The 15684-nt window shown below is 31.9% G+C and overlaps 1 protein-coding gene across 1 annotated transcript; it reads left to right on the top strand.

Moving 5' to 3' along the window:
* The first annotated feature begins 2153 nt into the window (after positions 1-2153).
* Positions 2154-4895, top strand: LOC115960722 (acid phosphatase 1-like). Its single transcript, XM_031079700.1, has 3 exons — positions 2154-2838; positions 3660-3869; positions 4505-4895. Exons 1-3 carry the CDS (start codon positions 2453-2455, stop codon positions 4680-4682), a joined length of 774 nt encoding a protein of 257 aa, XP_030935560.1. The 5' UTR covers positions 2154-2452; the 3' UTR covers positions 4683-4895.
* The last annotated feature ends 10789 nt before the right edge of the window (positions 4896-15684 follow it).

Raw genomic sequence — 15684 nt, 5'->3', positions numbered from 1 at the left:
CATACTTTCTTTCTTAAGTTTTCAATTTATTTTATTTCCAATTGTCAATTTGTCATTTTATTTTTCCGATCACAAATTATTTGCAACTTCGCTGGCAAGAATGACTTATAAATAGTAACAAAAAAGTGTAGAGTCTAAATAAAATTAATTTCTTTGTCCTATTTTTTAAAAGAACTCTTCTGCATTTCTAAGCCACAGCTTTGTAATAAACACCCTAAATTCTTTCCCAAGTGACAAAATTTCGTCAGTGCTGAGTTGTGAATAAAATTTCGAAGTTGCAAATTCTATTACTACACAGAGAGAGAGAGAGAGAGAGAGAGAGAGAGAGGGAGAGTGAGCTTAATGTTACCCCTATGAAGGTTGAATTTAGTGTCAAGTTTCTGATATTCCCTTTAAGATACCTTACCGGGTTATCCATATGCATGTTCTTTTTATTAAAAGAGATCAATCTTCCTTTCTCTTTTTTCTTTTTTAGGGGGATGGAAAAAGAGATTATCCATAAGAGAAAGAACAATCTTTCTTCAGCCTCAATCTTAAAAAAAAGAGAGTATCTTATATTCTTATTATGCGACATGGACCAAATGGATCATGGAACAAATCGTTGAAATCGCATGGACTAATGGACTCTTGAAGGAAGATTTCTCAGTCCATCTGATTATGATTTCTAATAAGAGACTTTGGATTGTTTTTGTAATAAATTTAAATATTCACATCATTAGGCTGGAATGGAAGTTGCTTTTATTTTTTGTTAGGTAAGTCCGGTGTTTCTTGAAAAATCTAGGTTTTCTTATATACTAGATTTTATTAATTTGACCATTCTCATTTTTTTTTTCTCTCTCAAAAACTATAGTTTAACAAAAACAGTGATTCTTGGGATTTTAGATTATTCCTAGGAATAATGTTTCTCAAGGATTAAAGCTAACATTTTCGGTCATGATTTTTTTGGGTTGGTGCGGTTGTTAATCTTCTCTCTTACAAAAGAAGAGAGGAATAAATAAAAAGATAAAACAAATATCATTCAATTCGAGACGAGTTTCATGGTTGGCATCTCTACTACTCCAAGTGTCTTTTCTTTTTGGGGTCCTCCACGATCCATAGGCATATCTTCTTCTTTTTTTTGAAAATCATAGGCATATCTTTCTTGTCGACCAAATGATGACTGCAATAATGCAACCCACTAGTAACAACTGTGGATTTGAAATTGACCCAAAACCATATTCATATCTGACTCCTGATGTGACAAAAATATCCCTCTTGAGGGAAGTTCATAAATGAGTAATGACAGTGGAAAAACTTGTACCAGTGTATGTAGAAGCCTTGACCTAACTACGTAGAATTATGTATAACCCACAAAAAAAAAAAAAAAAAAAAACCTTTAGTTTAATTTAGAAGAAAAACCAAGATTAATTTTTTTTTTTTTTTTTTTTGATTCCGACCTCTTCGTGTATTTGATTATTCTCTCAACTTAATGTTATTACAAAAAGAAATCATTCGGAGGTGACCCTAAGATGGGAAAAAGATTATGAATTTAAGATCTCATGAATATTATGAGATATTAGGAACTACTTAGCTAACTCTTGGGTTGTTTTTGTTTTTTTTTTATAACATATAATTTAGGCATTTAAAAATTGATATTGGACTCTTCTCAACAGCTAGAGTGACTGTTCATCCATGGCATGTCTTGTATCAGTTTCCATTATGGGCCAAAATCAACGTTGTGGGCCCTCCTTTGCTTGTAATCCTTAAACCTTTGCTTGTTATTAACATTTAGTGTTGAGGGACCTCCACGTGAAGCCCACAATGACTCCTTAAACGGAACAGCTTATAGTCTTAGATCGAACATCAAAGTCAATAGGCATGCTATTGCTAATAACTTGATAAGAACACCCGAATCTACGCACAATTTCCCGACTTGTTAACATATGCAATTCTCAATGACTGATAAAAACAAAAAATAGTGAATTTAAGAAAATAGGAGCTGGTAAAAAGTATCTATCACTTATAATCGCACACATTAACATATTGTGAAATTGAATGTATAATTGAGTGACATTCTTGCCTGTTAGTTTATACTTCCCACCAGAAAAAATTTAAAAAACAAAACAAAAGCTTAAACCCAAGTGTGGAGACTGTACAAAGATGACAATATGAGTTTGCCTTTTGTCATGGCACATAAAAAGTATAAAACAAAACAAAAATTAGACATAAGCACATGGGTAACAAGACAACAATTAAGAGTTGTAAAGCACGAGTTTGCCTTTTGTCTACTAGTCCATTATTATGTATTTCATTTAATAAATTAGTTTACTACAACTCCAATTCAATCAATTACCCGTGATTTTCGAAAACAGGCCATGACACCATGTCCCACTCTTGATCTCCTTTATCATGAACCCTCACTCACACTCCAAATAGTTGCATCAATTTTTTGCCTCTGCCTTGCTTTGTGAGAATGCAAATGGGAAAACTCCTAGGATTCCTACTACTCTCTTCAACCCTCTTCATTGGCTTAGTGGCTGCAGATTGGAACATTTTGAACCAAAAAAGAAAAAATGGGGTTGGATCTAGCTTGAAGAATTACTGTGAGAGTTGGAGGATCAATGTTGAGCTAAATAACATAAGGGGATTTGAAGTTGTACCCCAAGAATGCGTGGAGTACATCCAGAAATATATGACATCTTCACAATATAAAGCTGACTCTGAGAGGGCAATTGAAGAGGTCACCCTCTACCTAACCAGTTGTTGCAGTTTGAATGGTGATGGTAAAGATGCATGGATTTTTGATGTTGATAATACCCTTTTGTCGACGGTGCCTTACTTCAAGAAACATGGTTTCGGGTAAGTCCAAACTCATCTCATATGATTCATGGTACATTTTGATAGATCATATGGGAAACTTTTATGATTATTGTGTTTTTAATTAGGACTCTCCAAGTAAGTGCATTGACAAATTAAGGTCTGTTAATTTCAAATCTAGAAAGTGTCAGATCAGACAGTTTACCTTAAATAGAAATGCGTTTCTAATAAATTGTGTAATTTCTTACTTTAAATAGATATGGTGTTCTAAGAAATTGTACCCCTTTTTTATGCACTGCTATTATCTTGGCTTTGTTTTTCTAAAGTGAGGATGAAACGAGTCTAAGCAATGTATTGACATAACAAAATTCACTATATATATATATATATATATTTTAACAATTGTTGAGGCAAAAGATTATGATTTATGTATGATAAAGTGGTGTTACACTAATTAAAATCTATCACCTCAATAAATAGTGAAAAAGTAGTGAAATTTATTATGTCTGAACTAATTTTCTGCTCTATTTTGGTACAATGTAGAGAATTTTATTTATTTATTTTGTATTTGATTCATTTGTGAGGAATGATCCCCCCTAATTTAGGGCTGCATATTTATTTGACTGACTTGAACAAAATTGGGCCTCATTTTAATTTTCTAATTAAGGTCCGTTCAAAAGCGTTAGACTAAAGTGCTCAAATAAATTTATTTCACAATTTGTTGAAGTATCACATTAATGAGAAGTAAAACTTGCCACCTAAGCCAGTTGTGAATGCTCTTTCTTTTTACCAGTTGTGAATACATTAGTATGTTTTAGTTTTTTAAAAGACTAATTGATTTGGTGTTATAAAACTCAAATTAGGGGAAAGAAGTTGAATGCAACCTCTTTGGAAGCATGGATGAGAGAAAGTAAGGCACCAGCTCTTGAGCACACACACAAGCTCTTCCATGAGATCAAAGACAGAGGGCTTAAGATCTTCTTGATTTCTTCAAGGAAGGAAACTCTCAGGTCTTTCACGGTTGATAACCTCATCAAGGTTGGGTACCATGGATGGACAAGTCTTATGCTAAGGTATGTTCATCCTCTACAATGTTTGTAATCTCTTCTTAAATTTTCTCTCCCCTTCGTTGCTTCCACATGAACTCAGCCATGGCTTTAAAATGAACAATATAATTAACACACATTTTGTACATGATTTTTTTTTTCTTCTGTTTAATAATGCTTTACTGAACCAAATTTTATGAAAACTTAAAAAGTTCTCAGTATCAAGAAGATGTTAAGAAAATTCAGTGTGTTAGTCACATACAACCTAAATCATAATTATTCTGAAATAAGGGCAATATTTTACAGTGATATATAACTGTATGCTACATTATTTTATTAGAGAACTTTTCCATTGAATATTAATCCATTATTTAAAAAAAAGGCTGGTCGACATCTTTAATAAATATTTTCAATTAAAGATTAAAAAAAAATTGCCATTTTTTAAAAATTTTATAATTTAATAGTTATAACAATAGAAAAAGGGAGATCCGGACTCTGGATATCTCAATTGGAATCATGAGATCAATTGAGTTATAATTCTCTTAGCAACTTTTTTCCATTCTACCTTAAGAACAAAGGAAAAAAAAAAGGGTTGGAATAAAATTAGTCGATAAAAGCCAGACTGTATCCTAAAAAAGTATATCTACCAACTATAAATACAGGGGTCTTGAAGATGAAGTACTGGAAGTGCAAAGATACAAATCAAAAGCAAGGCAACATTTGATTAATGAAGGGTACCGCATATGGGGAATTATCGGAGACCAGTGGAGCAGTTTTGAGGGGCCTCCGAGTGCAAAAAGAACATTCAAACTACCCAATTCCATTTACTATCTAGCGTAGAAGTCTCAAGCTCATCATGTTCATTCAAGTGCAAGCTATTGTTGTTCTTCTAGACTGTCTCTTATAGAATAAATTTCTTTACCCCATCCTGCACCTTCCTCTTTGTTCAAGGCTATGAATATATATGAAGCATTTACTTTGGTAATGCAATGTTGTGGATGTTGTGGCTCCAACTTAAGCTTTAAAATTTGACAATGAACATCTTTTGAACAACAAATGATAGTCATACTTTTTCTAGTCTAATTTTCTCTGATTTCTAATGAATCACTATCGTCCGATCATAAAAAGGTCAAATTTCATTGTAAAAACTTATTAATTAAGGCATGAGAGCATAGCTTTGAAAGTCATCGTAGTTACTCTTGTTGCTAAAAGTTCTTTTGTGATCATGCCTTCATAAATATTCAATTAACGAGGCAATGATCCCAACTTGGCCATCTAACATGATATTGACAGGTTGGGTTGTGTTAGTTGAGATCATTGCCTCATTAATTGATCCATGCACAAATTTAAACCCAACTCAACTTGATCCATGCACAAATTTAATGCAATACATTAAAAGTTAATTTTGCAGTGCTTGTGATTAATTTTTTAATGAAAATTTTAGTTTAACATAAAATTTTATTTATAGAAGAAATTATTTTAAATTCACTTCATGAAAAAGTAGGTCACACATGATTAAGTTTTATTAAAATATTTAGTTTAGAATAAAATTCAATAAAAGAAAATATTTTAGAATGAAAAATGCTAAAATTACTACAAATTTTATTACATAAAACTTACAAGTTGATGTGATAATGAATACGATTGGTGAGTTTTAACTACCTATAAAATGTAGGGAGTAGGGTACAGTTAAAAAGTGTCGAAGTGCATTTGTTAACGTTGTGTTTTTTTTATTGCAATCATCAACTTTTTTTGGGAGTTGCACGACATTTAATTCAATGAATATTTGTTAATTTGCTTTTGTTATTTTTCAATATGGTGAGATCACTTGCTTTTTCCTTAATGAGTGCAATCGAGCACCCATTCACATGTTCAATAAAATGAATGTTTGATTTTTCTTTTAGTTTATTTTTGGAGATTGATAATTGTAAGCTTTAGAATATATATACTATTTCGTTATCATACTGTTCTCTCTTCTGTGACGCAAGAAAAAGGAAACAACCCAAACATCCTAAAAACAACATAACAACCCCAATCTTTACCCACAAATAAAGAAATGAAACGTACCATTGAGAAAATCCTGTTTTGGTGCCTTCTGGGAGATTGTTTTAGGTGTTTTAGTCCCTTCTTTATTATAGTTGTTCTTATCACATCAATTTCAACAGAAAAAAATTACCAATGTGCTACACCGGATTTTATGTTGTACTTATCATCATTATTGTATTTATCTACTTGCTAAAACCACAATTTTTTTTTTGGTGGGGGCCACAACCTTTTATAAAAATTCAAAATAACTCACACGAGAAGGTAGTAATTGATTTGTACCCATTGATCAAAGTTTGAATTAGAAAATTCTATTTATTTTTAGATAAACTGCAAACTTCTATATTTAATTATTCATAGACTAGGCACAACATTGGCTTGATACATTTTAAGCATAATACAATGACTTTAACCGAAACTTTTTATTTTTTATTTTCATATTTAAACTTAGGATTGAGGACCTGAAGGCTTTAAATTAAACCAACCAAATACATGCGACTGTCCATGCCTTAAAGAAACCCCAATAATTAGTAGAAATTCCTTACATTTTATATATTCTCCAATCCCACAAGCACAATTAGTGGTTAAATTAAATACCCTCACATAGAGAGGACCAAAAGCAAAAGCGAGAAAAACCAAGTGGCTATTTTGAGAGTAGGCCGGGTAGGCTAGGCCCAATGTTAACATGTTTTGTTCGTCTAGTCATTTTCTTGCAAGTGAACTTGCTTTATCCCCTACCACCATAATATTACAGTTAGATTGAATAATTTTGTTTAATATATCTAATTATGATTGTTCTTAATTATACTTGTGTATATGCGGAAAATATGAATGAATATCTTATAATAAGTTGTTAATCATTAAGGCTCTTTTGGATATACACCACTGTAAGTTTCTTTAAAAAACCTTATCCCCTCTCCTCATGTGTGTGTGTTAAAAAATACTTAGTGATGATCGTAAGAAATCGGTGGGCTGGATGCTCTGGGTTTCAATGATCAAAAAGGCCTGAAAAGAAAAAGAAGCAATCAAAGGTGACCAGGGAGAATCGTCTAAGAACCCTTCGATGGTAAAGTCAATATTTCTCTCAAATTCTGGAATTCCATTCTCTTTGGAATTGTTTGAAAAAGACTTACCTTATTTTGGCGTAGATGAGTGCTTATATAGTATACACTTGAAGCGGTTACCAGTCTAATAACTTTCCCTATCATTGAGGAGGTCGAAAGGTTCGGAGTTAACTTCCACAATTGCCATGGAAGTTATATTTTTTGATTTTATTTTCTGTTACAATCATTGGAAGTGGTCCGTAGTAATGAACCTCGATTTTTACTTGTGTTCCAAGATAGGAATGTGTAGGTCGTCCAAGACATGTATAGAAAAACATGCTCGGAATGTATGGAGGTCATCCAAACATCTTTTTGGATGGACGACCTTGTCAGGGATGAGTGTTCTCTCCAGTCCATTTTTCTATTCTTTCCCTGGACGACTATCATGGATGAGCTTGGAGTTGGGCCCATTTTATAATACACCATCACTTAGTATTCTCCAAAAAAAAAAAAAAAGTTGTTGATCATTAAAACAAATTTATCCATTAATAAACAAATGCTTAAAGGTTTCTCCACCAAAAAAAAAAAAAAAAAAAAAAAAAAAAAAAAAAAAAAAAAAACTTAAAGAGTGAGTGTTTAAAGTGAATCACATGAAACATGCTTTTATAAATATGAGAATTCATTTGAAAAAAAAAAAAAAATCTAATTCACACCCTGCATGATATTAGGATCTCGATCTCCATTTGAAATAAATTCATTTCATAGTTCAAGTTAATATTAAAATTCTTAAGCTATATCAAATACCAAATCATTTAAAATTTTAAATTATGTGACCCTCAAATCGAAGAAATAAAATGTTAACACTTTAAAATAGACTCTTAAAATGGAAATAATCATGTTCCCTCTACATGATACTCCAGAATCGAAGAAATAAAATATTAATCGTGAAATAGATTCTTAAAATGGAAGTAATCATGTTCCCTCTATGTGAAAATCTCAAATCGAAGTAATAAAATATTAATCGTTAAACCTTACTTCCCACCGATTGTGCCAACTTATTGAAGTGGAACTCCATCATGTGTTGCAATCGGCTACCAATCATTTCCAAACTCGTTGTAGTTATGAGATATTTTGGGTTATTCTTATTTATTTATTTTTGGAACAAAGTTCATGTAACAAACTTCAATCTTGTCAAAGGCCTTGTAATTGAATTGACATCTCTCCATGCACAAAGTGCTTGGGGATCTAGGGAGGAAAGGGTTCTAGTTGTGAGATTAGTAGCATATTGTAATTATTTCTCAAAAAAAAAAAAAAAAAAAAAACTTCAATCTTAAAAACCCAAATAAAAAAAGAAAAAAGGAAAAAGGGGAAGGGCTAATCGGATTGAACCTAATCTTATCATATTGAAAGTTCAAGATATGATGCAATTTGGAAAGAACATTTATTCGGACTTGACCTAACCAATTGTCCAGCCAGATGAGAGTGTGGTTTTGTCATATGAAAAGTCAGTTTCTATGCAACTTAGATTGTAGACGTTGTTCTCTAATCCAACATATACATGCATCAATTCGTGTGGGTATATATCATATATGGCATCCTATATGATTCCAAAGCTATTGCCATCTCTTTTTAGAAGAATTAGAATCAAAATCTATTTTACCCTTTAAGAAAATATTTCAACGGCTGTACTGTTCAAAAAGTCAGTTGAGATTGTCATATAAGAATCTGAGGTTTTAAGATAACTCTTTCACATTGTTGATGTGCTAAGAGCATTCTTATTAGGTGTGTCAAATGTCAAATATTTGGCATTTGGCACACCAAACACCAAAAAATTTTTCACATGAGATGTTCTATATGCCATAATATTTAGCACATATGAACAGTACCATTCTATCTTTGAAACGGTACGGACAAATATGCTAAAAAAAAAAAAATAGTTTTTTATTCTTTTTCTTTCTCTTCATTTATGACTTTCTTTCTTCTCTCTCTTTCTTTTTCTTCTTTCTTTCTCCACCTCTCACTCTCACTTCATCTTTTCACTTCTCTTCATTTTTTTTCTTCTTCTTTCTTCTCCAGAACCTCCACCTCCACCTCCACCTCTCCCTTTTTCTTTCTTTTTTTCCCCCTTTTTCTTTTTTCTATCACTTTCTCTGCACCTTCTCTCTCTCTCTCTCTCTTTTTTTCCCATTGTCACTCTCCCTCTCTGTCTTTTTTTTTTTTTCATCTGCCTAAGCCATTGCCACTGAGATTAGCCTCGCCGTGGAGTTTAGCCTCACCAATGAGGCCGTCGCCATGGAGATCTCTTATTTTGATCTCCCTTTTTTTTTTTTTTTTTTTTTTGGTTTTTTTTCACCTTCGGTTGTGGATTCCATGTGATTGTGATTATGGGTGAGTTGGTTCTTTTTAAAGCTCTTTTTTCTCATTTCTCTTTATATATTGGGTTGTATAAATGGAGTTGATTCATCTCTTCATTTTTTTAATTTATTTTTGGGATTGTTTTGTGTTGATTTTGGGGATTTTTTTTTAAAAGTAGTATTGGGTGGTGGTGGCGACTGGTGGATTTTTGTTGGTGGTGGTGGGTTATACCTGTGGGTGGTGGCGGCGGGCTGTGCTATGTATGGTGGTGGGTTTGTTATTGGTTGTGTTTGTGTATGGAGTTGGTTTTTATTTTGTATTTTTTATATTGATGGTTTTTTTAATGTTATTTTAATATTTTTATATATTATTTTAATGTTTAGAATCAAAGAATAGAACATGTGATGAATGATATATTGTAAAATAATGTGGTAAAATAATAAAATAGGCTTTTGGTGTGTCAAAATGACATTTTTTATAGAAGAGCTGATGGTAATGCTCTAATTTTTGAGGTGATATGTGTACACACAAATTTCGTAATGATAAATCACATCGCGAAATAGAGTAATAAATAATCAATTTATATTGATTTATATGAAAGTGAGCACAACTCTTTGTATGACTCTTTATAATGAAAGAATACAATAAACTCCTTTGATTCGATTTCCACAGTATTTTTCGATCCAAAGGACTATGAAACTTGATCTTGAATCATGCTTTGATGTCTCCAAATTGGAAGTGTGATTGGATGTATTTGATTTGAGGTCGAGGGGCTATTGGCTTGATCTCGAACTAAATCAAATGGAAGTTGAAGGAAAATCTTTACTTTGATTTAAAAAAGTAAGAATGAACCTTGATTTTGAAGGAGAAAGAGTGCTCTTATTGGACTTAGAGGTGACTCTCTATTTTGACAGAGTGTCAGTAGGATTTTCTCTCGAAGTTTTTGTAATTTTTCTCATATGAGAAGCCTCTATTTATAGGCGACTCAATGGTTTTAATTTTGAATTTTCTCTTAGCATTTATTGAGAATTAATTACAAATTTTGATTTTGAAGGAGCAAGAGCTCTCTTTTTGGACTTAGAGGCGACTCTCTATTTTGGTGAAGTGTTAGTAGAGTTTTCTCTCTAGGTTTCTGTCATTTTTCTTATATGAGAACCCTCTATTTAAAGGAGACTCAATGGTCTTTAATTAGGAATTTTCTCCAACATTATTAAGAGCTAATTACAAATTTTGAATTTAATTTTGATCTTGCATTTAATAAGAACATTCCACGTGCATCTTTTCTTCTGACCACATGACTTTCTTTATTTGAAGTTGCCACATGGCTTGGAAACATGTAATTTTATGTGAGACGTGGTAATTCAAAGATTTGACACTTGGTTTGATTTCATTTGCTGATTGTGCATTGTTAATGCATTATCAATTGAAAATTAATTTGATCACAAGTATTTGATCATGATCAATCGAAAGGTAGTGAATACATCATAAAATTTTGATGTCTACAATATGCATTATCATCGAATACCTATTTCTATTGTTAAATAATTATCATTACAATATACAAAACGTGCCCTAAAAGATTGTGGAAAGAAAAGAAAAGAAAAAGGTAAGAAGAAAAGGAGTTATGGGTTAATTATCATACTAAATTTTTTTAATATGACATTATTATTGAACTTTTTGTAGAGAAAGAAAATTTCTAGCCTATCACAAGCTATCACATCATATCATTGAGTTCACACGATATCATTAATTACAAAGTGCTACATACTACTAGTGGGTTCCATTGCCAATATTTAGAGACTAACATAAATTTGCCAAGTATCACTGAACAAAAGCATAAAAAACATGCAAAAGCCAATCACATATTGACACATATTGGCAATGACACAAGCATGCCAATTGAGTTTTGACTTGTGCCATCTTGAAAATTAAGACATTTCGACCAATCAAATGATGCTGTGTCTTGGAGAAAAAGTCTTAAAACTCCTCCATTCAAATTGTGACATATGACATCAATCAAATTCCACCATGTGTTGTTGCCAAATTAGTAGTGCTCCTTAGGGAAGGGGACATGCTTGGTCTCCCTAATCAAGTTGGATCGATGAGCAGGATGAAGGGGTAGCATGTGGGGGCATCTTACTCCATATGATGCTCCAAGGCCATGACAGAGTGGGGCCATGGTGGGTAGAGTTGGTTTTGAGGATAGGCAGCAGCAGGTGGTGTTAACCTTATTTGGTGGAGCATGGTAATGGTGGCTTGTTGGCTGGTTGCTTGTGTGTGGGCTTGGTGGCTTGTGTATAAGGCAGGGCTGGGCTGTTATGATGATTAGATGTTGTGTGCAAAGTATTAGGTTAGTAGGTGCTGGGTGATGCATGGACAGATGCTAGTGGGCTGATGATAGTTACTTGGTGTGCTGCATATGGACATGCTATGTGGGTTGTATTGTTGATAGGGGAAGACGTACGCATGGGCCAAGCCTCTTAAAACATGGGAAACATGCTCTGTGGGCTGAAGTGTGATGGGCAGAAGCCCTATGATTTGTTAAGACATGGGCTGTGAAGGTACTGTATGTGCACGAGCAATTATTAGGTAGTTACCAAGCAGTTTTTAGTTTTCTTGATGATTATACTTGTTGTGTAGGGGGTTGAAAATGTGAAGAGTAGACCAAGACAATATCAGTTGAAGGTGTCCTAAATTATACCATAAGTGGTAGAATGTCTAAGACCAGGCAATTACAAGGCAGTAACTACAATAACAGTTATTTATGTGTATATGACCCTAAGGCTATTGGGGGTGTCAACAGCAGAGTGTATTTTACCTTAGAGAAAATTCTGAAGTAAACACATAAATTATGTGATTGGAAGATTTAGAAATAAGCTTTATTAATAAAACTCTCTTTGGTTGATAATATTTATCAATTAATCCAACAATATAGTCTAGAAAATAATAATTTTGCTAGAAAACCCAAGAACATCGCATACCCTAGAGACAATACTATGGCAAAAGTAGTATCTAACAAGATTACCACGTTTTGCTAGAGAGAATATAAAACCCTATTCTAACAATAAGAAGATTCAAGGATAGACTTATGAAGAATTAGAAATTAAATATCAATCTAACAAAATAATTATAAAAAGAGTACAACTAATTTCAATAATCAAAACGTGAAAAACATGCTTGGATTAAATAGTGGACAACTTACAACATTGGGGATTCACCCTAACCCTAGCTTAGGTTCTTAAGCTTTAATAGAAAATAAAAACTCTAAAAAAATGATGAAAAATAAGGTTTCCCAGTTGCCAAAAACATGGCTGTCCTTGTATCCCTTTAATCTATATATAAAATAATAGGTGAAGCAGAGAGAGTATGAAATTGAATTCCAAATTAGAACTCTAATTTTGTGCCATGTGTCTAGAATCTGAAATTGAAGTTGAATTTTGCATCATGTGGCTAAATGTATGTGGACTCATTCTCATTAAAACCACTTCTATGTATCGGGTCAAGTGAGTTACTGTGCTAATTAAGTTTTTTCTTGATTTTGTAGTCAAACGTGAAAAGCAAAGAGATTAATATCGATGATAAGAACTTGGTTTAGGTACATTGCATAATTTCCAAAAAGATAGCAAAGCCAGAGTTTGCATCTTTGTTATAAATCGCTTACAAAGTTTGCATCTTTACATTTGCACTGAGTTTCGGGTTAAAGTGCTTTCTTCTTAGTTCTGACACTGAGTTTTGTTTACTATTCACTTACAAAGTTTGCATCTTTACATTTGTTATAAATTGCTAATATGTGATTAGATGCACATTATGTCTAAAATTCACTATCCTTATATTTGGCTTTTTGTTTAGGTTTGGCACCTATAACAATAAAGAAAGCACTGCTGTGGATCGATGGATGATGCTTTTTGCAAGCTGCAAAGGAAATTAGTGATCAATGGAATCTCACGCGAATTTGAGAGGACCCAGCTGTAGATGTCTAGATGGCAGATGTGAGTCACTATGTTTTTAAAATGTTCAGTGAAGGTAAAAGTTATGAACAATGTAAATTTTCCGGAGAAAGATTTATTATTCTATATTTACGCAAGTTTGGTCGCCTTCTTGGAGTGGATCACTCCACCCTGTCTTTCTACTGGAATTTTTTATTTAGATTGTTACAATTTAATTCGAAATTTTATTTGAATTTTCCTATTGTTGTTACTATCATATATTATCATTCCAATTGTTCAATTAGAATCTGAAATTGGAGTCCAATTTTACTATACACGTGTACAATCTAATTATTTTTAATTTTGCTGTCATGTGCAGAAGCCAATGAGATGAAATTAATAACACATTAAACACTCATGCTTTGGGAATCGGTAGTACCAATCTAAATCCATTGGACTTGCTTCGTGATAATACAACTATGAAGGATGTATAAAAACACGCACAAACCCCTCTCTCTATAAAAAGATATTGGAGAGAATTTCTTTTATCAGCCATGGAACTTCAGAGGTTTTTTCTTCACACAAATGCCCATCATGTTACAAAATGACCCATCGTAAAATTACAAAATGAGTACAACTCTGAGGGTTTTTTTTTTTTTTTTAATTAAAAATTTTTTAAGCTGCGAAAATTTCAATCACCAATAGAGATTGAAGATTCAAAAGCGTGAATGGATCTTTTGGATAAACATTGTCACCAAGGTTCATCTTTCTATGTAAAATATATATACTGCTAAGTTTTGTTAATGAAATTTTCTGCTTAATAATATGAATTTAGACTTAACTGAGCCTTTTAAACATGAATAAACTCATGATTAATAATATATCCATTCTCGTGCGGTAGCACGGGGCTACATACTAGTTGATAATAAAGAGAGTGAAATTTAATTGGGTTGATATCTATTGGGGGAGAACGAGGGAGATTGGGTGGAGATTCAAGGAGGAGAAAGGAAAAGAGAGAAGAGATAATAATTTTTTTTTGGGGGTTAAAATTTTCTTTTTACTTATCTATTTTAAAATAATGTGACATGTTTTAATTAGATTAAAGGATTTTTTTTATTTTATATATTTTGATTAGAATACAAATCACACTCTTTAAGTTTGGGATGATTTTAATTTTAGTCCTTATGTAACATTTAATTGTAATGTTATTAACAAAAATGAATAAAATGATGATATTCAAAATAGTGTCAAAGATTAAGAACTAAAATTAAAATCACCCCAAACTATAGTCAAATGTAAATAAGCAAATCCTATAATTTCTAGATTTCGTTATATAAATAAATCAATGACAATTATATATATATGCCATTTTTTTTATTTATAAGATATATTAGTTTACCTTAATTAACTTAATTTTAAATGAAGAGAAAAGAAAAAAAAATCAATTTCCATTATGGTAAAATATAAAATATATTTGTACATGTATATATAATGTTGGCACAATTACTTTTTATAATATAATGAAAATATTAATTATTTTGACAAGAATTTGATCTCAAGTCCAACTTTGCATTTCAGAAAAAAGAAAAAAGAAAAAAAAAAGGTTCAACTTTACAAGTAGGGATGGAAAAAATATTTGGCCTTGCCCTACTTAGTCCCATGCAGATTTTTCTAGTATTTATAATATTCAAAACCCTAAAATACATGCTCCCAAAAAGGAAAATATAAAATGTCAATTCATGTTTTTCAACTGTGTGTCAACTTCCAAATCGATTTTGGCCTTGAAAATAGCAGCTTTTGAAGTTTTGGTAAATTGCAAAGTTTTAGATCATCGAGTACTATTTCCGTAGTTGCAAGAATCAAGTCAATTTGATATCGGGGTAAAAAGATATGACCAAAATACCAAAATTGGTCATAATATTTTCATGTCAAGATGTTTTCCATCTTTGGCTTAAACGGATTTCACATATTCGTCCTAAAAAATAGTTGCATATTATTTCATATATTTTTATTAAAACCCATTAATAACATACGTGTTAAAAAAATTAACATCATACATTTAAAGGATTTTTTTTTTAAAAAAATGTTTTACTTTTCCCATAATTTTTATCTCATTATCAAATAAATTTTATTGTCATGTATTTTTCTTTCCTTTACATTAAGAACGATACTATAAATATTTTAATAATAAAATTTTATATATCGTAGTATTTTTTTTTAAAATAATATATATTATAGTTAAAAGATGTAAGGGTATGTTTTGATCCCTAAGCCCACAGGGTGAAAGGATTTAGGCCCAAAGAGCCAAATACAATGAATTTGTAGAGAATGGGTTAGAAAATTAGGCTTTAAGGAGTTGGACAACAATTACAGTAGGTCCAGATGATAAGAAATCAAAGATAAACTGGTTTTATTCAAAGAAAATTGTCCTTGGCACAATTCGAGGAGATCAGTTCTTGTATATATTTCTTTTGA

The sequence above is a fragment of the Quercus lobata genome, chromosome 9, assembly GCF_001633185.2.
Source record: "Quercus lobata isolate SW786 chromosome 9, ValleyOak3.0 Primary Assembly, whole genome shotgun sequence".
In the NCBI taxonomy this organism is placed as follows: domain Eukaryota; kingdom Viridiplantae; phylum Streptophyta; class Magnoliopsida; order Fagales; family Fagaceae; genus Quercus; species Quercus lobata.
Note: the sequence above shows the minus strand (reverse complement) of the source record. Positions and strands in the feature narration are given on the sequence as shown.

Coding starts and splice junctions, on each gene's coding strand:
- LOC115960722 (XM_031079700.1), top strand. CDS start 2,453: ATGCAAATGGGAAAACTCCTAGGATTCCTACTACTCTCTTCAACCCTC. Junction 2,839..3,659: donor TTCAAGAAACATGGTTTCGG/GTAAGTCCAAAC, acceptor AACTCAAATTAG/GGGAAAGAAGTTGAATGCAA. Junction 3,870..4,504: donor TGGACAAGTCTTATGCTAAG/GTATGTTCATCC, acceptor CTATAAATACAG/GGGTCTTGAAGATGAAGTAC.